This window comes from Chiloscyllium plagiosum, chromosome 42 (genome assembly GCF_004010195.1).
Source record: "Chiloscyllium plagiosum isolate BGI_BamShark_2017 chromosome 42, ASM401019v2, whole genome shotgun sequence".
NCBI lineage: Eukaryota > Metazoa > Chordata > Chondrichthyes > Orectolobiformes > Hemiscylliidae > Chiloscyllium > Chiloscyllium plagiosum.
Genome location: NC_057751.1, coordinates 47281 through 75060, shown reverse-complemented (window position 1 = coordinate 75060; position 27780 = coordinate 47281). Strand labels below are relative to the sequence as shown.

Genomic DNA, 27780 nt, shown 5'->3' with positions numbered 1-27780 from the left:
TCTGTGGAAGCGAGAGAAGTGATTGCTGGGCCTCTTGCTGAGATATTTGTATCATCGATAGTCACAGGTGAGGTGCCAGAAGACTGGAGGTTAGCTAACGTGGTGCCACTGTTTAAGAAGGGCGGTAAGGACAAGCCAGGGATCTATAGATCTGTGAGCCTGATGTCGGTGATGGGCAAGTTGTTGGAGAGAATCCTGAGGAACAGGATGTACATGTATTTGGAAAGGCAGGACTGATTAGGGATAGTCAACATGGCTTTGTGCGTGGGAGATCATGTCTCACAAACTTGATTGAGTTTTTTGAAGAAGTAACAAAGAAGATTGATGACGGCAGAGCGGTGGACATGATCTATATGGACTTCAGTAAGGCATTTGACAAGGTTCCTCATGGGAGACTGATTAGCAAAGTTAGATCTCATGGAATACATGGAGAACTAGCCATCTGGATGCAGAACAGACTCAAAGGTAGAAGACAGAGGGTGGTGGTGGAGGATCATTTTTCAGACTGGAGGCCTGTGACCAGTGGAAGGCCACAAGGATCGGTGCTGGCTCCTCAACTTTGTTATTTACATAAATGATTTGGATGCGAGCATAAGAGGTACAGTTAGTAAGTTTGCAGGTGACCCCAAAATTGGAGGTGTAGTGGACAGCGAAGAGGATTACCTCAGATTACAACAGGATCTGGACTAGATGGGCCAATGGGCTGAGAAGTGGCAGATGGAGTTTAACATAGAACATAGAAAAGTACAGCACAGAACAGGCCCTTTGGCCCATGATGTTGTGCTGAGATTTAGTTCTAATGTAAAATATAGTAACTTAACCTACACACCTCTCAACTCACTGCTATCCATGTGCATGTCCAGCAGTTGCTTAAATGTCCTTAATGACTCTGCTTCCACCACCACAGCTGGCAACACATTCCATGCATTCACAACTCTGTGTAAAGAACCTACCTCTTATATTTTCCTCCTGATATCTTCAAACTATGACTTCTCGTACCAGTCAATCCTGCCCTGCGGACAAGTCTCTGGCTATTGGCTCTATCTATTCCTCTCATTATTTTGTACACCTCAATCAGGTCTCCTCTCTTCCTCCTTCTCTCCAGAGAGAAAGTCCGAGCTTATTCAACCTTTCTTCATAAGGCAAGCCAGGCAGCATCCTGGTAAACCTTCTTTGCACCCTCTCCAAAGGCTCTTTCCTACAGTAGGGTGACCAGAATTGGACATAATATTCCAAGTGTGGTCTCACCAGGGACTTGTAGAGCTGCAGCAAAACCTCATGGTTCTTAAATTCGACCCCCCTATTAATGAGAGCCAAAACACCATATGCTTTCTTAACAACCCTATCCACTTGGGTGGCAACTTTGAGGAATCTACGTACTTGCACACCCAGATCCCTCTGTTCCTCCACGCTGTCAAGAATCCTGTCTTTAATCCTATATTCAGCATTCGGGTTCGACCATCCAAAGTGCATCACTTCGCATTTATCCAGGTTGAACTTCATCTGCCATTTCTCAGCCCAGCTTTGCATCCTGTCTGTGTTGCACTGCAGCCTGCAGTAGCCCTCTATACTATCGGCGACACTTTCAACCTTAGTGTTATCTGCAAATTTACTAACCCACCCCTCAACCTCCTCATCCACGTCATTTATAAAAACTACAAAGAGCAGAGGCCCAAGAACAGAGCCCTGTGTGACCCCACTCAACACCCTTCTCCAGGCAGAATACTTTCCATCTACAACCACTCTCTGCCTTATGTCAGCCAGCCAATTCTGAATCCAGGTAGCCAAATCTCCCTGTATCCCATACTTCCTGACTTTCTGAATGAGCCTACCACGGGGAACCTTATCAAATGCCTTGCTGGAGTCCACATACACCACATCCACTGTTCGACCGTCGTCGACCTGTCTTGACACCTCCTCAAAGAACTCAATAAGATTTGTGAGGCATGACCTACCCCTCACAAAGCCATGCTGACTGCCTTTAATCACGCTAAATTCTATCCCTCAGAATTCTTTCCAAGACTTTCCTGACCACAGATGTAAGACTGACTTGCCTTTAATTGTCAGGGATTTCCCTATTACCCTCCTTGAAAAGAGAAACAACATTTGCCTCCTTCCAGTCCTCCGGTACGACTCCTGTGGAGAGTGAGGAGGCAAACATCCTTGCCAGCGGCTTAACAACCTCCTTTCTCGCTTCCCGGAGCTGCCTAGGATAAATCTGGTCTGGCCTTGGGGACTTATCAATCTTAATGTTTTCCAAAGTTTCTAGCACATCAACTTCATCATTCTTGATCTGGTCAAGACTGTATCCCAGCACCTCTAAGTTTTCATTTACAACAATTTCTTTGGTGAAAACCAAAGCAGATTGGTTTCCCCTATCTGCTCTGACTCCACACATAAGTTCCCTACGCTATCCCTGATCGGCCCTACCTTCTCCCTGATCATTATGTTATTCCTCACGTATGAGTAATTCAGATAAATGCGAGTTGCTGCATTTTGGGAAAGCAAGTCTTAACAGGACTTATACACTTAATGGTAAGGTCCGAGGGAGTGTTGGTGAACAAAGAGACCTTGGAGTGCAGGTTCATAGCTCTTTGAAAGTGGAGTCGCAGGTAGATAGGATAGTGAAGAAGGGGTTTGGTATGCTTTCCTTTATTGGTCAGAGTATTGAGTACAGGAGTTGGGAGGTCATGTTGCGGCTGGACAGGATATTGGTTAGGCCACTGTTGGAATATTGCGTGCAATTCTGGTCTCCTTCTATTGGAAAGATGTTGTGAAAGGGTTCAGAAAAGATTTACAAGGATGTTGCCAGGGTTGGAGGATCTGAGCTACAGGGAGAGGCTGAACAGGCTGGGGCTGTTTTCCCTGGAGCGTCGCAGGCTGAGGGGTAACCTTATAGAGGTTTACAGAATTATGATGGGCATGAATAGGGTAAATAGGCAAAGTCTTTTCCCTGGGATCAGGGAGTCCCGAACTAGAGGGCATAGGTTTAGGGTGAGGGGGGGAAGATATAAAAGAGACCTAAGGGGCAACTTTTTCACACAGATGGTGGTACATGTATGGAATGAGCTGCCAGAGGAAGTGGTGGAGGCTGGTACAATTGCAACATTTAAGGGGCACGTGGATGGGTATATGAATAGGAAGGGTTTGGAGGGATATGGGCCGGGTGCTGGTAGGTGGGATTAGATTGGGTTGGGATATCTGGTCGGCATGGACAGGTTGGACCGAAGGGTCTGTTTCCATGCTGTACATCTCAATGACTCTATGTGCAGGTTAGATGAACTGGCCATGCTGAATTGCCCATAGTATTCAGGGATGTTATAGGTTAAGTGCATTAGTCGGGGGTAAGCGTAGAGTTACAGGGGAGAGGAATGGGTCTGCGTGGGATACACTTTGGAGGGTCGATGTGGACTTGTTGGTCCAGGTGGCCTATTTCCACACTGTAGGGATTGTATGATTCTAGAATGTGGAACATCACAAAGTTTGCCCCAATTCAGTGATGATTTTAATTGAGCAGTGGGAGTGGCCTTTGGATCCGATGTGCTTGTTCTGCAAATGAAGCTCTCCGTTGCCTGGAATGTAGAGGTGGTGTTGGCTGCACCGGAACATATTTGAACATTGGGTAGTGGGTGATGTGACTGTGGCTGAGCAGTTGAGTGGATGGCAGGAACTGATCCCTGGCAGTTGGTGGAAAGAAGTGGGAAGTGACTATTGAATGGCTGGGGATTGGTGGTTTTCCTTTTGTGACATGTCACCTGTTTTTTTTATGTTGGGTTGGCGGATGTGATTCCAGGTTGTTCACTGAGCTTCTTGTGTCGCAGGCAAAGTCCACCGCTCTATCCGATTGCAGCAGGAAGCTTCCGGCCCTCCTACCATACTGCACTGACCGTCAATGCTTCAATGTCCAGGTCTGTGGAAGGTTCTGTATCCTCTATGTTCCCTGCTGCTTTGAGTGTCCCATCAGAACAGAACAGTGTCCACCTGACAGTGTAGCTCTTTACCACCTCCAACCAGCTGAGGTTATTACTGGACAAGTAATCCCAGACTAAAATGTAATGGATTATGTTTTGTTTTTGTTTTAATGAGGTGGCCTCTCAAACTAGGGGTGATCGTTTAAAAATAAGCGATCACTCATCTAAAAGAGAGATGTGGATACATTTTATATTTGCGGCCTCAGTGTTTTTGGATTCCTTTCCAAAAGTACGCAGAATCTTTCAATATTTTTAAGGCAGAGGTAGACCAAGAGGATGAGAAGTTGCCGGGATATGCAGGAATGTAGAGTTAAGTTTAAAATCAGATCAGCCATAATCTTGTTGAAGGTTGGAGCAGGCTCAAGAGGATGAGTGGCCTACTCCTGTTCCAAATTTATGTCTTTCAGTGAAATATTAGCATACAATGCTGCAGATTCTGTTTTAACAAGAAAACAGAAGTTTCCTTTTCAAAAGGAACAAAGATGAAGTTGATTAAGCCAATTGTTCACTGAGAACACAAGCTTTAAAGGTGTTGGAACACATGACACTCATTGAAATACAATTCCACTAATCCCAACAGTACTCGTACCAGAGTGAATTCCCTTCTCTCTCACTCCTGTAGGGTTTATTTTAATGGTGGTTTCAATTTCGGATGAATTTGATAGTCTCTTCCTTACGATGACTCGATACAACTGAGCTTTGTCTTTCTTAACTTCAAATAAATCCTTCAGGGTTATAACCAAATACTTCTGGTCTGGACCTTTCAAACTAAAACCCTTACACTGAGGTAACCTAGTTCGAAATGATCTCCATTCTTCAGGAGTTTTGTCTTGGACATTAGGCTTTAGTCAATTCTGGAAACCAATTCTTCAAACTGTGGGTGCTTCACCAAAGCAGAGTACAATTCCAAATACTTCTGATCTTCCTGTCTTCCTTGGTCCCTTTCCGCACCTTTCCCACTCATTTAACATATCTGTATCCCTGTCTAGACTCCTTGTGTCTTCACTCAAATTGCTTCACTACCTATTTTGATATTGTTGACAGATCTGCCAACAGTTTGCCTCTTCATCCATCTGATTCATTTTGGCTGTGAATTGTCAAGAGTCCATCACTGCCCACTGTGGCACTCTGTAGTTACAGTTTTAGTCACCGAAAATCAATGATTTATCCCAACTCTGTTTCCATGCAGGCATACTACCCCCAACAGCATAATCTTTCAACTCTGGGAAATCACCTTTCATGTAACACCTTCTTAAACATCTTAAGACAACTGGAGTGCACTACATCTGGTTTTCTTTATCCAGCCTGCTTACGTTCAGCACTGTAATAAATTTGACAGATGTGATTTTGCTCTCACGGTGACTGGGTGGTGTGGGTTTGGAGGGGAGGATCAGACATGGTGACACAGCTGAGAAAAGCAAGAAAAAAATGATTTTCATACTCTCCTGGTTCTGTTAATTGTCTGTTGCATTCATGCCTTGCTACTGACCAAGCAGTAATTGAAAGTCTAGTTGAATGAGCTGCATGTACTGACCAATGGAGGGTGCTGTTCTGGTCACCTGCCACGGTCCTTTGTCCATGGATCTTCTTGACTGTTGCTTCTTCTTTGGAAGGTTTTCCCCACACATGGCTCCACCACCACATTCCTCTCACGCAACCGGAATTCCTCATCCAGCTATAACAACAGGGATCAAACAGGAGCAGCTTCACAGTCAGCCCAGTCCCAGCGAAACCCCGTAAGTTCCTTTCTAATGGTTGTTCCTTCCAAGGTTAAGCAGTAAAATGAAAAATGTGCATCTGGTTTAGCTGTTGGTCTTAATTTGGGGGCTTGACAATGGGAGGAGGTGTGATATCAAGGCCAGATATGAGCGAGGTTTCGATCTTCACTGCCTGAAGGCTGCCTGAGATATTGGACTGTGTATTGCTTGCACCTGGAAAGGAGCTTGCTCCATTGGATTTGTGTTCTTTGGGCTTAGTCTTGCTCTTACAGGAGTTGGGAAGCACAGGTGGAGCTTGGGAGGGGGCTTTTGTGATAAATCTGAATCTCTATTCTTGGCTTGTTCTTCCCAAACGTGACTCATTTCAGGAAGCCCCTGATGGTGAAGAAGGAAGATGAGAAGAGGAAGCCTCACATCAAGAAGCCCCTGAACGCCTTCATGTTGTACATGAAGGAGATGCGGGCCAAAGTCGTGGCCGAGTGCACACTAAAGGAAAGTGCTGCCATTAACCAGATCCTTGGACGCAAGGCAAGTGAGGGGCTGACTGTGGATTGGATGTTGTCAGTCTCACTGCATGGTCACTTCCATGTCATTTGAAGATAGAATCATGGAATTTTAGAGTACAGAAGGAGACCATTCAGCCCAGAGTGTCTGAATCCACTCCTGAAAAAGCTACCCAGGTAGTCCCCATTCTCCAGCCCTCTGAATTCATCTCTTTTGAAATTAACTCCAATAGTCTCCCTGATGGTGCATTCCAACTTGTCACAACTTGAATAAAGTGAGTTTGTCCTCCTCTAACTCCCAGTCTCTTGCTGATGATCTTGAAATTGTGACACAAAATTACTGATATGCTAGCTGGTCATAGTCATTATTTACCCTATCAAAATTGTTCACAATTTTGAATATCTCAGTAAGGTCTCCTCTTATTCTCCTTGGAGCAGAAAAGATTAAGCCCAATGTCTCTAATCTTTCAATGTATCTAAAATCCCTCATTTATTCATGGTATCATTCTATTCAATCTCCTTTGCACTCTCTCCAGGGCTTTAACATCTTTCCTTTGCTAAGGTGCCCAGAATTGAACACAATACTCTAAATGTGGGCTGACCAATGGTTTCTTTTTAAAGAGGTGCAGCATCACTTCCTTGCTTTTATACACTATGCCTCTATTTATTAACCCAAGGATTGAATAAACCTTCTTGATAACTGTTTCAACTTGCCTGGCCACCTTTACAGAATTATGCATGTGGATTCCCTGTGTTCCTGTACTCCCCTCAGAGATGTACCATTAGCCTGTGTTGTCTCTTCATGTTTCTTTTACCAAAATGCATGACTTCACATTTCTCTGCATTGAAATTCATCTGCCAGGTGTCAGACCATTTGGCCAACTTGTCAATGTTCCTCAGAAGCCGCTCAGTGTCATCCTCACAATTCACTATTCTCCTTAAATTGGTATCATTTGTAAATTTAGAGATTTTGCCTTCAGCACCCATCTCCAGATCATTTCTATAAATCATTAAAAGCAAGGGTCCCAAAGCCAATCCCTGGGGAACACCACTTTCAACCTGTCTCCAAACTGGAAAATATCCATCTATACCGATGGTATCTTTTAGCCAACTTCTAAACCATGTTGCCAAGGACCCATTCATTGCAAACATTCCTAATTTGCTAACCAATCTGCCATATGCTACTATTTCAAATGCTTTCTGAAAGTCAAATATACAACATTTATGGCACTACTCTCATCCATTTCCTGTCACACCTTGTCAAAGTACACAAACAAATTTGTCAAACGTGACCGACCCTTGACAAAGCCATGTTGACTTCGAGTACTAACTAGTTTCTCTTTAACTGAATATTACTTTGTCAGTATTATGGCGCCTGTCAGTTTTTCCATTATTGACAGCATTAGTTTCCTGGGTTAGCCTTTGTCTGTTTCTAAGGCAACAGTTTTACCTTTGCAATCCTCCAGTCCCTCAGGGCCCATCCTGTGTTCAGAGAGGCCTTGAAAGTTGATGATACAGTAGTTCTTCTATACCGCGATGGTTGTGTTCTTGTGTAACCTTGCATTGTAGAAAAATTGCATTTTAGAAACAGCGCTTAAAAGTTTGGGCAATGTAATTGTGATATGGCCAACATGTTTAAAAGTTAATGCTTTAGGAACAGTGTCCCCAATTCAGCAATTGGGTTATAGCGAATTCGCAATAACGAAACATGTGTTATGCTAAAATGACCTGTAGCCAGAATTGTGGATGGAGAGGACCGTGGCTGTGAGAGATGCTCTTAGTTTTGTAGTTTTTTTTAGGGCTCAGCTGGATTTACTCACTTCCTTGGGGTAATAGTTGCTGTGTTTACAAGCTTTGCATTGTTTATGAAACTTTTTTTTATAAAAATCAAAAACAAAGCTACTTTAAAGAGTGGGAGAGCGACTGTGTGGCAAGGTCGGAGACTGAACAATTACATATGCCTCAGTGATCGCCTTTTTACCAAGCAGCCAACTAGAGTAGTTTCACAGATGTCAGATTGAGAAATTGAACAAGCTATCTGGAGATGAGATTTCACTGAAATAACAAACAAGCAATGCAGTTTCATAATTGACTAAGAGGTCTGATCTCCAGCTTCACGTGCGGCTGTGGAGGTATCAGTGATTTAAAAAGAAAATCACTGCCTGAAATGACAGGATAAGAGGACAACTTTTGGTTTCTTTGAGTCTGATCAGCTAGGCATTTGATTGTAAGGTTCATAAACTTCTAAATTTTAATCTATTTTTAATTACAAAGATAGGTGAGGACCTGGAATCAATCATCCTCATTGAAGAGGTAGTGTTGGGCAAGCAAATGGAGCTAAGTCTCCTAGCCCTGATGGAATGCATCTTGGGTACTAAAAGAGATAGAGAAATAACAAGAGCCCTGGCGGTCATTTTCCAAAGTTTGCTGAACTCTGGGATTGGAAACAGCAAATGTGACGCTACTGTTTAAAAAGGGAAGTAGACAAAAGTTGGTGAATTATAGACTGGTTAGTTTAACCTCGATAGTGGGGAAGATGCTTGAGTCTATTATCAAGGAAGAAATAACAGTGAAGCTGGAGACACTGAAGATACAGTCAGATACATGGTTGACAGCTAGGAATGATAGAGGGGTAACCAGGTAGTGCAGGAGTCTCCTATGGCTATCCCCATCTCACGCAGGTATGCAATTTTGGATATTGTAGGAGGGAATGGTTTCTCAGAGGAGCATAACACTGACCGTCATGTTTTTGGTACCATGACTGGCTTGACTGTACGTCAGGTTCCAAATGATCGATTGTAACAGGGAAATCTTCAGTCTGAGGCACAGACCGACATTTCTGCGGCTGTCAGCAAGACATCAAGATGGCGTGTTGCCTCCCTGGTACCAGAGTCAAGGATGTCTTGGAGAGAGTGCAGAATAATCTGAAACGGGAGAGTTACCAGCAGGGAGATATTGAGCATGTTGGTACTACTGACATAGGGAGGGAAAGGAATGAGATTCTGCACAGAGAATATAGGAAAGGAGGCAGAACATTTAAAAAGTCAATCCTTGCGTGTCGTAATATCTGGATTACCATGAGTGCAACTTGCTAGTGCCAGTAGACTGGATAAATGAGTGGCTAAGGAGCTGATGCTTGGGGCAAGAATTCACATGTTTGGACCTTTGGGATCTCTACATGGGTAGAAATTACTTGTAAAAGAGTGACAGGTTACACCTGTATTGGAACGGGACCCAATATTTTTGCGGGGAGATTTGTTATTGTTACTCGGGAGGCTTTAAACTCTTAAATTGGGGGTGTGGGAACCAAAGCGATGGTGAGAAAAGGCTGAGGCTGGTACAACAGATAAAGGGAGCAACTCAAATAGTCAAGGTAGACAAGGGCTTGGCAGAGAATGAGTTAAGACTGATAAATTAAACTACATTTACTTCAATACAAGAGGCCTGGCAGCTAAGGTAGATGAACTTTCGGCATGGCTGGGAACATGGGACTGGGATATAATAGCTATTATGGAAATGAGGCACAGAGCCGTACAGGACTGGCAGCAAAACGTTTTGGGGTTTCGATGCAATAGGAAGGATAGAAAAGGAGGTAAGAGCGGAAGGGGAGTGGTGTTTAATTTGATTTGGTTTATTGTTGTCACATTTACCAAGATATCGTGAAAAGTGTTGATTTGTATGCTATCCAAGCAGATTGTAGCATACCAAGTGCGTCAAGGTAGCAGAACAGAGTGCAGAATACAGTATTACAGCCACAGACAAGATGCAGAGCGAGAAATCAACATTAACATTCGAGAGGTCTGTTCAAAAGTCAGATTGCAGAGGCGAAATAGCTGTTCTTGAATCTGTCCATATGTGGATTCACACTTGTATATCTTCTGCCCAAACAGAGAAGGTGTCAATACATTGGAAGAGGTTATTTTCGGGTAGAGGGATGATTGGGAAGTGGGAGGCCTTTTAAAAATTAGATAACGAGCATTCAGAGACAGAATGTTTTGGTCAGTGTGAAGGGTAAGGCTGGTACATGTAGGGAATGCTAGATGACAAGAGAAATTTAGGCTCAGCTCAAGAAAAAGAAGGAGGCATATGTCAAGTGTAGAGTGGAGTGTGTGGTGCTGAAAAAACACAAAGTCAGGCAGCATCCAAGGAGCAGGCGAATCAGCGTTTCGAGCATAAGCTGTTCATCAGGAAGGAGGCTTGTGAGTCAAGGGGGCTGAGAGATAAATGGGAGTGGGTTGGGACTGGGGAGTGTAGTGGAGGGAGGTAGCTGAGAAGGCGATAGGTAGATGGCGGTGGGGGTGATAGTGATAGATCGGTGGGCAAGGTGGAGCAGATAGGTGGGAAGGAAGATGGACAGGTCAAGAGGCCAGTGCTGAGTTGGAAGGTGTGATCTGGTATAAGGTGGGGGGAGGGGAAATAAAGAAACTGGTAAAATCCACATTGATCACAAGTGGTTGGAGGGCCCCAAGGTGGAAGATGTGGTGTTCTTCCTCCAGGCGTCAGGTGGTGAGGCTTTGGCGATGCAGGAGGCCGAGGACCTGCATGTCCTTGGGGGAGTGGGAGGGGGAGTTAGTGTTTGGCCATGGGACAGTGGGGTTGTTTCATGCGTGTGTCCTGGAGATGTTCTCTGAAGCATTCTGCAAGTAGGTGTTCTGTCTCCCCAATGTAGAGTCCTCACTTTCTCCTAAGATTTCACCAGTTTTATCATTCCCCTCTCCCCACCTTATCCCGGATCCATCCTTCCAATTTGACACCGCCTTCTTGACCTGTCCTACCTGTCGTCATCTTCCTTACTACCTATCCACTCCATCCTCCTCTCTGACCTATCACCTTTAACCCCACCTCCATCTCCCTATCACCTTCTCAGCTACCTTCCCCCAGCCCTACCCCCTTCCATTTATCTCTCAGCCCCCTTGGCTCATCAGCCTCTTTACTGATGAAGGGCTTATGCTCAAAACATCGATTCTCCTGCTCCTCGGTTGCTGCCTGACCTGCTGTGCTTTTCCAGCACCGCATTCTCCGTCTCTGTTCTCCAACATCCACAGTCCTCACTTCCTCCCATTTGTCAAGTGTAGACAGCTGATCGAGCGAATCCAGAGAGGTGTATAAGAACAGTAGAAGTATACTTAAGAGGGACAGTTAGAAGGGCAAAAAGAATTAGGTTCGTTGTCAAAAGAACAGGAATACAGTGAAAAGTGTACAATGTCACCAAGACACAGTGACATCTTCAGTACAAATCTTAAGTACAAAAAAACGGAGAAAATAAAAAAGATATGCATAGTATAAGTAAGGAAAGTAAGAGATAAAGCTAAAAAGGTAGAATTTACATTCTTTCTATAACGGCTTCCATGTGGTTTAACCAGGCTCACCAGTGCCCAATCAGTAGCCATCTTGGCTTTGGGCCCATTGGTTGCTGTACCCATGCTGCCCGGGACTGCTGGCTGCCCCTGCTTCGCTAGGCAGCTAGGCACCCTGCCCTTGCTCCTTGGCACTTGCCCACCATGTGTCGTTATTCTAGAAGCTGTGAGGAATAGCCAGGGAACTATAGACTGAGCCTTAGGGTCCGTGGTTGCTCAGTTGTTGGAAGGGAGTCAGAGGATGGAGTTTACATGCATTTGGAAAGGCGAGGACTGATCAGGGATAGTCAACATTGTTTTGTGCCTGGGAAATAGTGTCCCACTAACCTGATTGAGTTATTTTCAAGAGGTGACAAAGAAGATTAATAAAAGCAGAACAGTAGACTTTGCCTATCTGGACTTCAGCAAAGCATTTGACAAGGTTCCGCATGGTAGACTGGTTAATAAGGTTACATGACATGGGATCCTGAGGGAGCTGATCAATTGGACACAAAATTAGTTTGAAGGTTGGAGACAGAGAATGATGGGAGAGGCTTGCATTTTGGACAGGAGGCCTGTGATCACTGGTGTGCCACGAGGATCGGTGCTGGGTCCATTGATATACATCATTTACTTAATGCTTTGAATGTGAATAGAAGAGGCATGTTTTGCAATTGACACCAATATAGGTAGCGTGGTATACAGTAAAGAAAATTATCTCCGAGTACAATGGGACCTTGGTGAGATGTTCTTTTGAGTACAGGAGTTGGGACATCATGTCATGGCTGTATAGGACATTGGTTAGGCCACTTTTAGAATGCTGTGCACAGTGTTGGTCCCATCCTCCTATACGAAGGATGTTAACCTGAGAGTGTGCAGAAAGGAATTATATAAGGATGTTGCTGGGACTGGAAGGTTTGAGTTACAGAGAGAGGCTGAATGCTGTTTTCCCTGGAATGTCAGTGGCTGAGGGGGGAATGTCAAGGTCTTTTTCCTGGGGTGGGCAAGTCCCAAATCTGGGGTGACACAGGTTTAGGGTGAGAGGGGAAAGATTTAAAAAGAACCTGAGGTGTAACTTGTTCACACAGTGATGGTGTGTGTATGGAATGAATTGCCAGAGGAAGTGGTGGAGGCAGGTGCAATTATAACATTTAAAAGGGTATCTGGATGGGTATATGAACAGGTAGGGTTCAGAGGGATATGAGCCAAATGCTGGCAAATACAACTTGATCAGATTGGGATGTCTATTTGGTGCAGATAAGTTCAACCAAAGGGTCTGTTTCCATGTTATATGACTGTATGGATCCACTATTTGCTCCCTTACCTGTCTTTCAGTAATCTATAATGCAATCCATCGGTGCCTGGCGACACGGTGGCTCAGTGGTTAGCACTGCAGCCTCACAGCACCAGGAATCCCAGGTTCGATTCCAGCCTCGGGTGACTGTCTGTGTGGAGTTTGCACACACTCCCTGAGTCTGTGTGGGTTTCCTCCGGGTGCTCCGGTTTCCTCCCACAGTCCAAAGATGTGCAGGTCGGGGTGGATTGGCCATGCTAAACTGCCCGTAGTGTTAGGTGCGTTAGTCAGAGGGAAATGGGTCTGGGGGTGTTACTCTTCAGAGGGTCGGTGTGGACTGGTTGGGCCAAAGGGCCTGTTTCCACACTGTAGGGAATCTAATCTCTACCTGGAGTCCTGGTAGCCTCTTTAGCAACTCTTGTTTATTTATCACTGTACTGCTTAGTTGCTCAGCACCCACATTTTCAACCAGGCCATTGTCACCCTTTTCTGATAAAAACAGAAGCAAAGTACTCATTTGCGACATCTGCTGTACCTTTTGTTTCATTGATCAACTTACCCCGTTTGTTCCTTCTGGGCCCACGTCTATCCTTCATTAACCTTTTACTATTAATATGTTTGAAAATATTTTATGACTTGTTTTAGCACAGCCTGCCATCCTTTTCACATGCTTCCTCTTAAGCATTCCTTCTTTCAGCCTTAGCCTCTGTCCTGCATTTCAGATACTCTTCCTGATTTCTGTTGTGATTATTATTCTGGAATGTATTATATGCCTCCTTGCTCTTGCTCCTTTTCTCATCAGTATCCTTTGTTGTCCAGGGTACCCTTGCTTTGAATACACTATTTATTTCTCTTAGGGATGTACCTAGCTTGGACCCTATTCATCCAGGGTACCCTTGCTTTGAATGCACTATTTATTTCTCTTAGGGATGTACCTAGCTTGGACCCTATTCATCTTTCTTTTGAAATTCTCCTGGTTTTCATCATTGTTTCATCCACCAAAATTTGTTTCCAATCAACCTTCTCTAGTTCAATGTTTGGACCCCTAAAATCTGTCTTTGTCCAGTCTGGATCTTAATCGTTGACTGATTTTCATTCTTTCCTAACCTAATATTTAATCTTATTATATCCTTATGACTATTTCTTAAAAGCTCTCCCATTCTGATGTTCTCCAATTAACATGCCTCATTTCCTTGGACCAGATCCAGAACATCTTTCTCCCTAGTGTTACAATACAGGGTAAACCCTCCTACTAATTTTAAACCATGCACACAGAAAAGCTCACTTCGCGCCATCATCTGTTAAATTTCGAGAGGCAAAGAACTGTCCCAGATTTCACTATTTAAAGAAAAAAAAATTTTATTCTTTAAGTCCAAAACAGAACATTAAGGAAGAACTATTTACAACTCCTTTCTCTGAAACCTAATTGTACATCCCACTCGACAATACTGATCCAATAAATTTCCTCTTAAATTTACGGCAAATCAGTTCCAAAAACCAGTTGCTGCCTTCGGATGTCAAACTTTCTCTGTAGGTTTCTCTAGGTTGGCTTTGGTGTTCTGCTGCACAAATTTCTTGTGGACAGTTACCTTTCAGAGAGCTGTTCTCCTAGCTGTTATGTTGGTGCTTCGCAGCTTTTTGCTGTTCTCCCTCTGACTGTTCAAAACGTCTGATTTTATACCCCAAAATATCGGATCATTTCTTTGGTTTGATGTCATCCAAAACAGTAAAATTCAAATTTGATTGGATTTTGGAATCTGGGGCATAATTTAAATTGATTGGCCAAATTTGAATTTGTTTTGTACCATGGTAATGCAGCTCCATCTGTTTGTGTCAACCAAATGTTACACTTTTAAATCTTTCAGCACAATCTGTGCCAGCCAGAAATTTCAGCTCCCTTAAAGGTACAGTGCACGTCTACAACTTCATTACGCTAGTAGGACTGGAAATGTACTGTTCCAGAAAGTTCTCCTGCACGCGTTTCAGGAATTTCTCCCCCTCTGTGCCACACATTTTTATTTTCACAGTCTGTCATCGGTTAATTGAAATTACCAACTATCGCAACACTACATGTCATGCACATTTCCATAATCTACCCACAAATGCTGTCTCCTACTGTTTCCCCTCCTTTATTTGAAAGTCTGTGACACGCTCAGAAAAATCACTGCTTCCGTCCTGTTTCTCACCTCCAACCAAATAGATGCTAATGCAGGAACTGCATCACGTTCAGGAACATAGATACTGTCTTTAACCAAGATTGCGAAACCTCCTCCCTTTTTAAACAACCAGAGTTTTACTTAAAAGCCATATGATCCAGGATGTTAAGTATCCAGACCTATTCTGGTTTGAGCCAAGTTTCTGTCAATGGTACTATGTTTTATTCCCCTCAAGTAATCTTTACTTCCAGGTTCTCAGTTTTATTCATGAGACTCCATGCATTTACATACACAGAATTTAATCTTGCACTTATCTCTTTCTTGCCGATTGGAAGGTGACCATTTCCTTGTTCACTTTCAACATTCAAGTCTTCCCTCATTTATTTTTCCCTGTTCCACAAAATCTCTCGTTGGCTTTCTCTGATACTTGCAAAATTAGGTCCTTGAGTCAATCCATCTCCTGCCTTACAAGATTAAATCCACCCCCACTGCCCTAGTTACTCTGTCAGCCAGATGTTCTGCATATCACTTGCTTTTGTTATTTGATAATTGTTCTTGTGAAATGTTTTGTGACATTTGACTATATTCAAGGTGATATTTGAATACAAGTTGGTTTGATTGTATTGGGTTTCACTTGGGTCAGGATGCTGAACAAAGCTGCTTCTTGAAGTCCCATCTGTTCACTGCCTTTCTTAGTTTCTGGCTTGGTTGAGATAGGAATGGTGGGAGTAGGTTTTCATTTGTTGGTGAGGAGGAATGAATTGTTCGGTCCCAGGATCTCCTCCTCTGCTTTCCTGCAGGTAAACTCTCATTGTGTCTCCTGACAGTGGCATGCTTTGACAAGAGAGGAGCAGTCAAAATATTATGAACTTGCAAGGAAGGAACGGCAACTCCATTCCCAGCTCTACCCTGGGTGGTCAGCGCGAGACAATTATGTGAGTATCTACGCTGAGTTGTGCGAATGCAACCTGTGAGATGGGAAGAGATGAGATTTCTGTTAGAGGAGTGTGACAGTAACTGAGAGCCCTCACTCCATCCAGTGCCAGCTGGACAGAACTAGGGAAAAGACAAGAAAGGTGAAAGTGAGGACTGCAGATGCTGGAGATTAGAGTGGTGCTGGAAAAGCAAAGCACAGACCTGCTGTGTTTTTCCAGCACCAAAAGACAAGAAAGGCCTGCTGCCTCATCATCTACTCGCTCTGACAGTGTGATTTCTCTCTCATGTCACTGTTATCACTGGCTCATGTGGATGATCACAGGGCACTGCACTGCCTTTGGGTTCATATCATGGGCATGTACCTTGGTCTCAGTTTTTGCCATGCCCTGCCCACCACAGGCTGTCATCGATTGGGTGTAAATGACTGACTCATTCCCAAGTCTCTGTTTGACAGGGGAAGAGGAAGAAGAGGAAACGAGACAAGCAGCAGCCAGAGAGAGACAATCGAGGTGAGTTCTTAGCTCATTGTGTGTTAGTGTGTGTGCACAATTGCAGGTTGATTGTTCAGTACTGTTATTTGTGTGTGCTTCTGAGGATCTACTGGCTGTTTGAGCAGCAAGGAGCCCACCATCATCTCTTTTGTCTGTCCTTCTCTGATTTGGGTCATTGTATGTTTGCTGCCTCAACAAATAAGGGTGAATAGTGTGATTGTGTGCACAGAGTATTTGGGGATGATTCCATGGTTTCCGCCACGAGTTCCATGAAGCAAAGTCTGAACCAGTTGATTGGAAAAAAGAACTCGCTTCTTTATTTGGAAGCTTCAATGCCTCACCATGTCCCAGGGCTGTAATCACTGTAGAATGTAAAAAGCCTGGGAGACCAACTGTGCACAGAAATAAACCGCAAAGGGCATGTGATACAGTACTCTGTTTGACTAATGTTGGTTGACGGTGAAGACCTGGTTTGGACACTGCTGGGAATTTGCTTCCACTTATAATTGTGACCATGAGATCTTTCACATCCACATGACAAGGGAGCTGGGGACTGTGCAATGCTCCCTCAGCACTAATGCTCTGACGGTACAGCACTCTGTCAATGCTGTTCCTCCAACACTGTGGTGGTCCCTCAGTCCTGACTCTGACAGTGCAAAGCTGCCTCTGTACTGACTCCCCAGCATGCACTGCACTGTTGGTCTAGTTAGTGAACTTCAAATGGAGGAGAGGTTTGTTTTGCTTTGGTTTTCTGTTGACATGTTTTGTACTTCATGAATAAGCAGACAGTGTAACTATGATGTGAACATATACAATATTGTTTAGTTTTAATGCTTGCGTTTAGAAGCACTAACTCTCTCCTATGCCCCCCCCCCCCATGCCTCTCTCTGTCTCCTCCCTACCTTATGTCTCTCTAACTCCTCTTGCCCCTTCCCTCTTACCCCACCTTATGCATTCAGTTTGTGATGCCCCTTGGTAGTCTGTGCAGGTAACGTCTTTTCTCTCAATCCATTCTTATTCTTCACTTATCAGTCCAAACATGTGGTGCCTGGTTTGACTGCTCTTGGTGTTTATTGGCTCTTTTTGGGCTTCCATGCAAGTGACAGGGGCTCAGGAACTGAGCACATTTGAACCCAGCTCACCTGTGCTAGTGAGGCTCATTACCTGGAAAACCAGGAATAGGAAGAGGCCATTCAGACTGTTCAGCCATTCAGTGAGATCATTGTCTGATCTACAATATATATGTGTGCCTCTTTACCCCATACTATTAACACCTTCACTCAATACACATTCAAGCATCTAAAATGCTTTGGCATCACTTCATGTTTGTGAAGAACATTGCAGATTACTCTTGAAATGAAGAGTTGTCTGGTCACACTGCTTAAAGGTTTGGTTTTTACCTTTTAGACTCCTTTCTTCCACTTACCCTTGCTGCACCCCTTAATTTTTTGGAAAACTTGGATTAATTTGGCCTCAGCCAACTAAATAAATATTCCAAGGTGCACAATATTTTGGAGAGGCGGACAGTATGGGAAAGGGAGTATCCCTGATGGTAAACGATGATATAAAGCACATTAAGGTATGGGTGGAAATTAGGAATCACAAAAGTCAGTGAACACTGCTGCCTGCTGAAATGTTTGGAGCTTGTAATACGAGCCATGTGGGAGACTTCAATCTTTATATGGACAGAGTGAATCAAATTGGCAAGAGTGCTCAACAACGTGTCAGTAGTATGTTTTTGTAACAGTTTCTTGGAGCAATATATTTGGAACTGACCTGATACAAAGCTATATGCGATCAAGTATTCCGTCATGAAGCATGGTGAATTAGTCATATGAAAGCAAAAACTCCTCTGGGAGTCATTGATCATAATACCATTTAAGTTCACAATAAGTTTGAGAGTGACATACACTCAACATAAAAAGCAAGCTTAAACTTGAACACGTTAAATTCTATACGTATAAGAGAAGAACTGCCTTTGGTTATTTAGGTAAATAGATGAAAAGGCTGAACAAGAACAGTGGTCCCATTTAAAGAAATTATTGGAATGCTCAACACATGGAGATTGCATTGAAAAGTGGAAACTCAGCAAAAATCTTTGGCTCACTCAGAAGCTTAAGCATTGTGTTCAATTTAAAGAAGAAGACTTTAATATTACAAAAAAATGTAGTTAGCTGGAGGATTGAGTGTGTTTCAGAAACCATCAATGGCCTATCAAAAATGAAACCAGGAATAGGTTAAATATGAGAGTAAACTAGGTGACAGTTTGTGAGTACTTTAAAGTTTTATGAAAAGGAAGAGTACTTAAAGCAGAGATTGGAGAAGTAACTGTGGAAATGAAGAATTGGTGAAGATATTGTGGGCACTATAGTAGCTCAGTGGTTAGCATTGCTATTTAACAGCGCTAGGGACCTTTGTTTGATTCCACTCTCGGGAAATATGTGTGTGTGTGTGGAGTTTGTACATTCTTCCGTGTCTGTGTGGGTTTCTCCCAGGTGCTCTGGTTTCCTTCCACAGTCACAAAGATGTACAGGTTAAGTGGATTGCCCATCGTATCCAGGGATGTGCAGTCGAGGTGAGTTAGCTATGGGAAATGCAGATTTACAGGAAAAGGTTTGGGTGGGATGCTCTTTGGAGGGTTGTGTGGCCTCAGTGAGCCTGCTTCCACACTAAGGAATTTACGATTGCACAAGCATATTGTATCTGTCTTTAAGATAGAATATGCAAGTTTCATTGGAGAAATGGGCACTAATCTGGAGGGAAAGAAAGTGGGGAATGCCTGAGAGTTCATGTCAACTGAGAAACAAAATTGCAGAAAGTTGAGACTAAAATTTGACCAATGTTGCTGTAGGATTGTAAAAGACAAAACCAGAGATTGTGGATCCACTGGCTCCTTTCTTAGATTCAGGAACAGTCCCATTAGATTGGAAAATAGCAAATATTACATGGCTTTTCAGGAAAGGAGACAGTGTCAAAACATGGAGTTGATCAGTTAGCTGAATATGGGACCTGTTTCCCTTCCATTGATTGTTAGGAAAATCCTGGCATCTATTGTTGAGGAAGTCATCTCAAAAAACTTATAAAAAACCTATTATGATTGAAACATCAATGTGATTTTATTCTGGGGAAAAAGCTGCTTAATAAATTTCTTGTAATGTATTGAGCATTTATCTAGTAAAGTAGATGAAGGGGATCAATTGATATAGTTAACCTGGATTTCCAAGACCCATTTAATAAAGTGCTGCGTGAAATGTGAATAGGCACAATGAGGGCTCGTGGAGCTGGGGTACCTCAATGTTATTATTAGAGGTTTGAATAATGAACAGGAATCAGAGAGTGGGTGTAAATAGGTCATTTTCAAGTTGGCAGGCAGTGAATAGTTGAATGCTGCAAGGGTCAGTTCTGGGACCTCAGCTATTTACAGTTTACTCTGTGTCTCAGCCAGAGATTTTACTGTAATGTTCTGTGAACTTTAGAAAAATGCAAGGTGATCTCGTTGAAACACAAGATCTTAAAGAGGCTTGGACCAAGTAGACTGAGAGATTTTGTTTCTGCTGGATTAGGGAATGATGAGTATGGGGCATAGTCTTGGGATTAGGAGGGGTATCATTTAGGTCGGGATGAGGAGAAATCTTTCCACATGGTTGTGAATCTCTGGAATTCTCTGCCCCAGAGAGTTAATTCACTCTCCATCTTTGAATACATTTAAGATTAGACAGGTTTTTGGTCTCAGGGAATCAAGGGATAAAGTGGAGTTGTAGCCTGAGATCAACCATGATCGTTGAGTGTTGAAACAGGCTTGATGGGCCAAATGTTTTACCCCGCTCCTATTTCATATTAATCCAGACAGCACAACATGAGTTTATGCAATCTTGTCCTCAAATTTAATTCTTGCATTCCAAATGTCATTTGAGTAAATCTATACTGCGCTCCCTCCATTGCTAATTCATCCTTGTGAAGGCCTGTGACCCAGACACTGCCATTGCTCCAGCTGTGTTTAGCCAAGACATTGTACAGTTCAAGCATGACTTCTAGCCTGTTGTATTCCATTTCTGTTCAAATAAAGGCCAGTGTTCCATCACCTTTCTGGTTATATTCTGTATTTGCCCATAATGTTTGCATGACCTTCTTACGTGGTCTGCATTTGGCTGCTCTGAAATCTGTCTGCCAGTTTTGTCTGTTCACTTATTGCATCAATTTCACTTATTTCCAGTGACAAAACTGAGATTAACACTAATCATTGTGTCATCTGTCGCTTTGGCTTTTCAACTAAATTATTGATAAACAGTGAATAGTTGAGGCTGTAAGACGAATGATTGTGAGGCAGCCCTGGTCACTTGCTGTCATCTGGCAAACTCCCCTTTGTCCCCAAACTCTATCTCCTGTTTTGCAGCTACTCTCTGAACCAGGTCAATCCTTGACCTTCAATTCCATAAATTTCAATTGTAACTAATTGTCACGGAAAGTCCATTGCATTCATACACATTCCCCTGTCCACTCCTTCAGTCGCTTAGTCAAAATATTCGACAGAAATGAACCTTCCTTTTACAAATCCATGCTCGCGCTCTCTGATCAGCTGAACAATTTTAGTCTGTCAGATTCCCCCCATCTTGAGCAACTCAGTTTCTTGCTGACAAATAGTTGTCGAACTGGTCAACATTCCCTGGTTTTCCTTAGTTACAATCATTAAATAGCACAGAGACATACAGTTTTCCCATCTAAGTTTCCAAAGTAGTGAAGAATGTCGTTACCTTTTGCTACCTTGAGATAAGGCACAGAGGATGGTCATTTGGCCGATGGAATCCTTGGCAACTTTCCACCTAGTTCAGTCAGTCCTGTTCCCCTGCAGGTTTTGCTTGCTCAAGTACCCAATTTAACATCAACTCCACTATCACCACCACTGGCAGAGTCCTGGTCAGAACCAATGGCCACATTTTTAATTAAAAAGGTTTCTTCCTTGTGTTCCGCAGCATCTCTTCCCTCATCCTCAAAATTCTGTTCCCCAGTCCTTGCAATGTGAGCAAATGGGACCACTTTTTCTTTTTCCCGTCTAAACCTGTCATAATCTTTTCACCTCCATACAATCTCCCTCGACCTCACCCAGCCTTGTTATCTTTTAGTTTAAATGCTGAATTGCAAGTCATTTGATTCTGGAGTTGTGTTGTTCTTTTGTGAAATCCTCTCTCCAATATTCTAATTCTGGTGAACTCCTGTCCCTGGCTTGATATTTGTTTCTTTGGGATATCGAACAGACTGACCTGATGCAAAATAATTGGTCAACATATTACTACTACTTTGTTGTTATTGGGAGGATCAGTGTTCAAATTTCTCCTGATTGCACTATTTTTCAAATTTTATTTTCCTGTATTGAGTTTGGCATTAAAAAAAATCCTTTTTCTCAACTCATATGTTTGTTTTCCAACTTTTACAGTTCTTTACCGAAAGTAAGGATCTGTGCTGTTTTTGAATTTTTAAAAAGTTTTTGTGTTCCCTCTGACCTATTTAGAGTTGTTCTGTCTTTTTTGGCAACTAAATCTCTTGAGCCATGTGATGATAAAATGTGTTTGCCATAGGAGTTTAAACCCCAATCAGTCCTGCCCCCCACAACTTGTTGCTCTTGAACTCCACCTACTCCTGGTGACTGTGCTGCTGGGATTCGATTGTCCTCCTTTTCTACCTCCACAGCTTGCTGTTTAGGAAGAGGTAGGATCATTGTTGGTATGGAATGGGTGACTGTGTGTGTGAAAGGTTGATACTGTGTATGCTTCACGTTGCTGTGACATTCTCACTTTCGTCTCTTGTTCTGATGCCTTATCTTCCTTCTAGATCTGTCCCTGCCAGTGTCTCGCCGGAAACTGAAGTGTGTACAGTACCTGCGGGCAGATGGGAGTTGTGGCCCACCTGTATCTGCCACCGGCAGTGTCTTGGACTCACCGCCTTCGCCATCCACTCTGCAGCTGCAGCCAGATCCTCCGGTCTCTGAGCAGGCACAGCCCCTCTCGCTCAGCACCAAGCTGACTGCCCTGTCCGCCTCCACCCCAGCTGCCACCATTACAGAAAGTAGCTCCTCACCTGCCAGTGCACGACACCTCTCCTACACCGCCATCCCCACTTTCCTGTTAACTCCTCCTTCTTCAGTGGAGGCAGCTTCGCATTCCCAACATGCTGTACCCGCTGTGCAGACACAGCCATTGTCTCTGGTGACCAAATCAACGGAGTGATTGTATTTATAGCCTGTGTTTCAGAACTGCAACCTTCCACAGAGACTGTCAGATGTTCTTTGGTCAATATTTGACCCAATTTTAAATGGAAACCTGTAAATATGTTTTTTCGTTAATGCAGCTGGAGGGAGGAGCTGAGTCAAGGGAGGCATTTCCAAGACGACAGATAATCTCTTTATCCCTCTGTCCAAGTTTGAACCACCTTCATTCCATTTGATGTGTTCATTACAGTCGGCACAGGTACAGTGTGAACTCTCACTGCTCTGAGAGTGAGAGTCAGGTTTAATCAGGGTGGGAACAGGACAGTGTACTGAGTGCTTGCAATTTTTTTTGTGCTGTGGCGGATATTAGCCTATTTAAAGACAAGGGGCAATATTGGCCAGGGGCTAGGCGGGAGGGAAGGAAGACCATGTGAGCTAGGCTAAAGCAGGAGAGCATTTTATTGAAGTCAGGACAGGGTATCCTAAGAGGGGGGCAGATGTGGGGGGTGGGGTGGTGTGTGTTGGGAGATTATGGAATGTAGTTGGCGAACAGCTTGAGTTCCTGTGCAAGGCTAGTCAGGATTGAAGCAGATGCCAAACTAGTTTCACCTGAATCTCTCTGTTGTGGGGAGGGGCATCAGTGGGATAGATGAGACTGTGCGAGCAAGCGAGACAATCATGCCACCAGTGCCCCCTCGTTCCCTGCCTCTGCCTGGAGGCGAATTCACCTGGTGACCTAATATCCTGGTTCTTGGCCAGGATCAGAGACTTAAGGAGCAGTTCCCTGTGAGGCAGAGGTGAGTTGCTCCTACCAAAGGGAGAATGGCACAACTGAAATTTAATTCTGTGGAAGATGATTCGATTTTGTGCCACAGCTAGCATTTCAGTTCTCTTGCCTTTTAAAAGGAAGCGTTTGATGAGAAAGTGGGGTTTTAAGGAGGCCATTGGGTTTACTGGCAAGAGTCAGTGCTCTGTGTGCTGGCTGAAAGGAAGTCCCACCTACACAATGTCATGCGAAGGGTGCAGTGTTCTGGAGTCAAATAGCCCAGTTGTCTACTAACAGACTGAAGAATGAGGAGTAGATCCAGTTCCAAGTTGTGGTGAAAGCAGACAGCCATCACCTGCCTTACTGGGTACCACATTGACATGAATGGTCACCCCAATTGAAGGCCATGTTGTCTTTTAAATAGCTCAGGGGTGAGAAGGACTTTGTGGAAGAGGTTGCAACAATCCTGAACCTCAGACAAGAGGCTTGAACAGTTCTTTAGCTGCATTGTTCAGCTTCTTGTCAGTTGTCAGCCAAACCCCTCTTTTCCATTTTCAACATCCGTCTTTTTTTTTCAGTTACCTTGTCTTTTTTAAAAAATGTAAAAAGGTTCTTACATAAATCTTGTACATGAAAGTCTTTTTGTATTTAGGGTTTTTTTAACAGGACTACAGTTGGTGGCTTTCTGTTGTGAGAAACAGAACCTTCTAGAATGTTTTACATTTTGAAATGTGTGAATAAACTGAACGAATACATGTACATTTTGGGGGGGTGAGTGGAAGAAAAATGAAGATTCTCCAAATAAAATTGTTTCCTTTTTGAATCAAATTGTCGGGTGATCCTGAGATCTCCAGGATGACTAAATAAACAAGGGTAAGTAAATTTTGGGCATTTGGCAGGGGGTAGGAGTTAAAGTTAGAGTGAGAGAGTGTTGACTGGGCAGGATGTTAGTGGAGCTGGCATTTCAGGGATCAAGGGGAGGGCTTCTAACGAGGGAAAGACTTGACATCAATGGGTAAAATATCAACTGCTTTTGCTTCAAAATCAGGGTGAGGGGTAAAAGCTGCAGTCTTTACTGAAGCTCAAACCAAATAACTCATGAGTGAAAGACTGATGGGTTTACACGGTCGTTCCCAAATGAGTTATTGGGCATGTGAAGAGTGTGTTGGGGGAGTGATATCTCCGGGGAAAGATGTATGTGCAGTCAGCCACTGGGTAGCGAGGTATTAATATGAATGAAACCATGTACATCAACCTTTGGTGAAGGAGTCAACAAATTGTACAGGTCTCTGATGGGCTAACAAGCGGGCCCTGCTTACATAGAGACACAGCAAAGTTCAGAAATGAAACTTTGGGGTGTGGTTGTCTGGTGTGAAATGTGGACAGGAAGAAAACCTTCTTCGCTGCCCACTACACCTCCAATTTTGGTGTCATCTGCAAACTTAATAACTATATCTCCTGTTCATATCCAAATCATTTATGTAAATGACAAAAAGTAGATGACCCAGCACCGATCCTTGTGGCATCCACTGGTCACAGGCCTCCAGTCTGAAAAACAACCCTCCACCACCACCCTCTGTCTTCTACCTTTGAGCCAGTTCTGTATCCAAATGGCTAGTTCTCCCTGAATTCCGTGAGATCTAACCTTGCTAATCAGTCTCCCATGGGGAACCTTGCAGGTAGTGTCTTTACTCAGAGTAGTAGAGGGTGTGAAATGTTCTGTCTGCAAACATAGTAGCTTTGCCAACATTAAAGGCATGTAAATGGTCATTGGATAAACATATGGATGAAAATGGAATAGTGTGGGATAGATAGGCTTCAGGTTGGTTCTACAGGCCAGCGCAACATTGAGAGCCAAAGGGCCTGTACTGCACTGTAATGTTCTATGACCTATGTTCTCGACTGTGACATGTCAAGAACAAATTTTTGAAAGATAATTTAATTAGCTCTACATAACCCCTCAAACTGCTTGATTGAAATGTTTCACATTTAGATTTTTACTAGCAGACAAGACTGAAAGTGATTTTTGGATAGCACAGATAGCTGGAGTACTCAAGAAAGTGGTGCTTGAAACACTCTCTTTATACCCACTTTATGATTAACACCACCCCAGATGAAAATTTCTGTTGAAATCAACTTCACTGATAACATGCTCATAGTCAAATTGATAGTACTATGTTCAGGCACACGTGGTGTCTTTTACTTGCAGACAACTGAGCATTTCAGAGAGTGCCTTCATCTTAAATGTGATAAGCTTTAACTCCTAAACATTCCTAGGTTGGATCAAGGCAGTGTTCTTGACAAGACATTGGGGTGTTCTGGTCAGGTTATCCCCTGTTGTTTTTTAAATGATCATTTTGAAAAATGAAAACAGTTTGCACCCTTTATTCCCCACAGTATGACAGCATAATCAAAATATTTTTCATGGAATCATCTGTTGTTAGCTGCTGGGTTTGTCACTGTTTGGAGACTGTACTGTATTGTACTGTATTTTCTTTGTTAGATAAACTGAATACTGTTTGTAAACAGCTTCAAAAGGTGGCCAAATTATCAAAGTTAATTTTGAAACTAAAAGGAAAAACCCAGGCCTGTATACGTTGATGTTGGATCCTAATTAAGCAAAGTCTTACAAATCAAATCCTTGCTTTGAAATCCCTCCCTCGATCTGGAATCTCCCATCAGGCCTATGACCTCCGAGATTTCTGTGCTGTGGTGGCTCTGTTCTGTGATGCACCCAGATTTGACAAGAGCCACAACTGGGGATATGCCTTTGGATATTTTGGTCCAAGGTCTGGAATTTGTTCTCCAACTTTCCATTATTGTATTTCTCCTTCCACTTAGGTCATGTTTTTGCACATTTCCTTCTGTGTCTTACTGAGAGTTGTATGGTCTCTCAAGTTTGGGGGATTCAGGAGGTTTCATGATGTTCAAGGCAATATAGAGATAATGTTCAAGGCAGTATTGTTCCCTTTTGTCTCTCAGCCACTTGGATATAAAGGCTAATATTGTAAAAGAGTTGTTAGTTACTCTCTTGTGTCTGCCTTTAATGATTTTTCTGATTGAATCTCTGAATCTGTCCAAGGTTCCCAGTCACTCAACTCAGAAAAGTCTCATCTATTTTTCTTGAATCTCTAGCTCTTGGATCGTGGTTCATGTTTCCCATGTAAATTTCCACATGGCATAGCTTTGCTAACGCACAGCATGAGGATTATCAGAAATCCTGGGCTTTTTGTGTTCTTTCATGGGCGTTGGGTATTGCTGGTAAGGCAAACATTACTTGTTCATTTCCTAATTCCCTTTGAATTGAGTGAACTGCTGGAGCATTTGAAAGTGCAGTTACAAGTTAATCTAACTACAGTCATTATTGGTTGTTTGGAGTCACATGTTGCCTGGATCAGGCAAAAAGTGGAAACATCCTCCCCGAACGAGCTTGAGTCAACCAGCTGCAGGTTTTACAACTGTCAATGATAGCAATTTTTGAGAAATTCATACCTCGGGTGCATGATAAGTAAATAAGTTAAAGGTTTGTTTTCAGACGTTTTATTACCATATGAGGTAATATCAGCAGTGAGAGTCTCTGGTGAAGCGCTTTTACTTTGTTGTAACTCAAATTTAATTCCAATGACTGCAAGAGTGAGATTTTTTTATTGCAAAACAAACCCACAGGTTTTTAATTACTAAAGGAATTGAGGGTTGGTGGGGGGAGCAGGAAAGTGGAGTTGAGGATTATTAGTTGAAACTTTATTGCTGGAACAGCACAGCAGGTCAGGCAGCATCCAGGGAACAGGAGATTCGACGTTTCGGGCACAGGCCCTTCTTCAGGAATCTGATTTGATTTGATTCCTGAAGAAGGGCCTGTGCCCGAAACGTCGAATCTCCTGTTCCCTGGATGCTGCCTGACCTGCTGTGCTGTTCCAGCAATAAAGTTTCAACTTTGATCTCCAGCATCTGCAGACCTCACTTTCTCCTTGAGGATTATTAGAGCAACTGTAATAATTCAAATAACTCCACAGAGGCCAACATCCCATCATCAAGTCCCCCTTTATGTACACATGGAGCATCCTGGACATTGAGGTGTCCTCGAGGAAGGTGATTGGTCGTCTGGATCAGTACGTCACACCTCACCATAATGGATCAGACACGCCTCAAGTACAGTATATTATGGAGAAAGACGATATAAGGCGCATTGTTCAAGATTTACTTCAACTGGGCCACAACTAAGATTCAACAAAACCCACTTTATTTTTGATATACAATTAAAATACAACAGAAAGAAAGAAGAACTGGTATCACTTCATTTAAATACTCCCTCACGTCAACGCGCCGTGTGACCACTCTGAGAAACGTCATCACGCTTTGCGTGCCGTCTGCTTGTGACGTCAGGGCGCCGTGTGACCACTCTGTAAC

At 43.2% G+C, this 27780-nt stretch overlaps 1 protein-coding gene across 3 annotated transcripts in view; it reads left to right on the top strand.

The window, feature by feature from the left end:
* The window catches only part of LOC122542996 (transcription factor 7-like 2), a 44462-nt gene extending 20453 nt beyond the window's left edge, over window positions 1-24009 (top strand). Inside the window, exons 7-12 of one of the 3 annotated variants that reach the window (XM_043681143.1) lie at window positions 3822-3908; window positions 5585-5707; window positions 6058-6217; window positions 15806-15913; window positions 16369-16423; window positions 22232-24009. In XM_043681143.1, coding sequence (XP_043537078.1) covers window positions 3822-3908; window positions 5585-5707; window positions 6058-6217; window positions 15806-15913; window positions 16369-16423; window positions 22232-22626 — 928 coding nt within the window. In that variant the 3' untranslated portion in view covers window positions 22627-24009. Of the gene's footprint in view, window positions 1-3821; window positions 3909-5584; window positions 5708-6057; window positions 6218-15805; window positions 15914-16368; window positions 16424-21978; window positions 22002-22231 lie in introns of those variants that run through there. The other 2 variants (XM_043681146.1, XM_043681145.1) reach the window with 2 other exon arrangements.
* Window positions 24010-27780: the final 3771 nt, after the last annotated feature.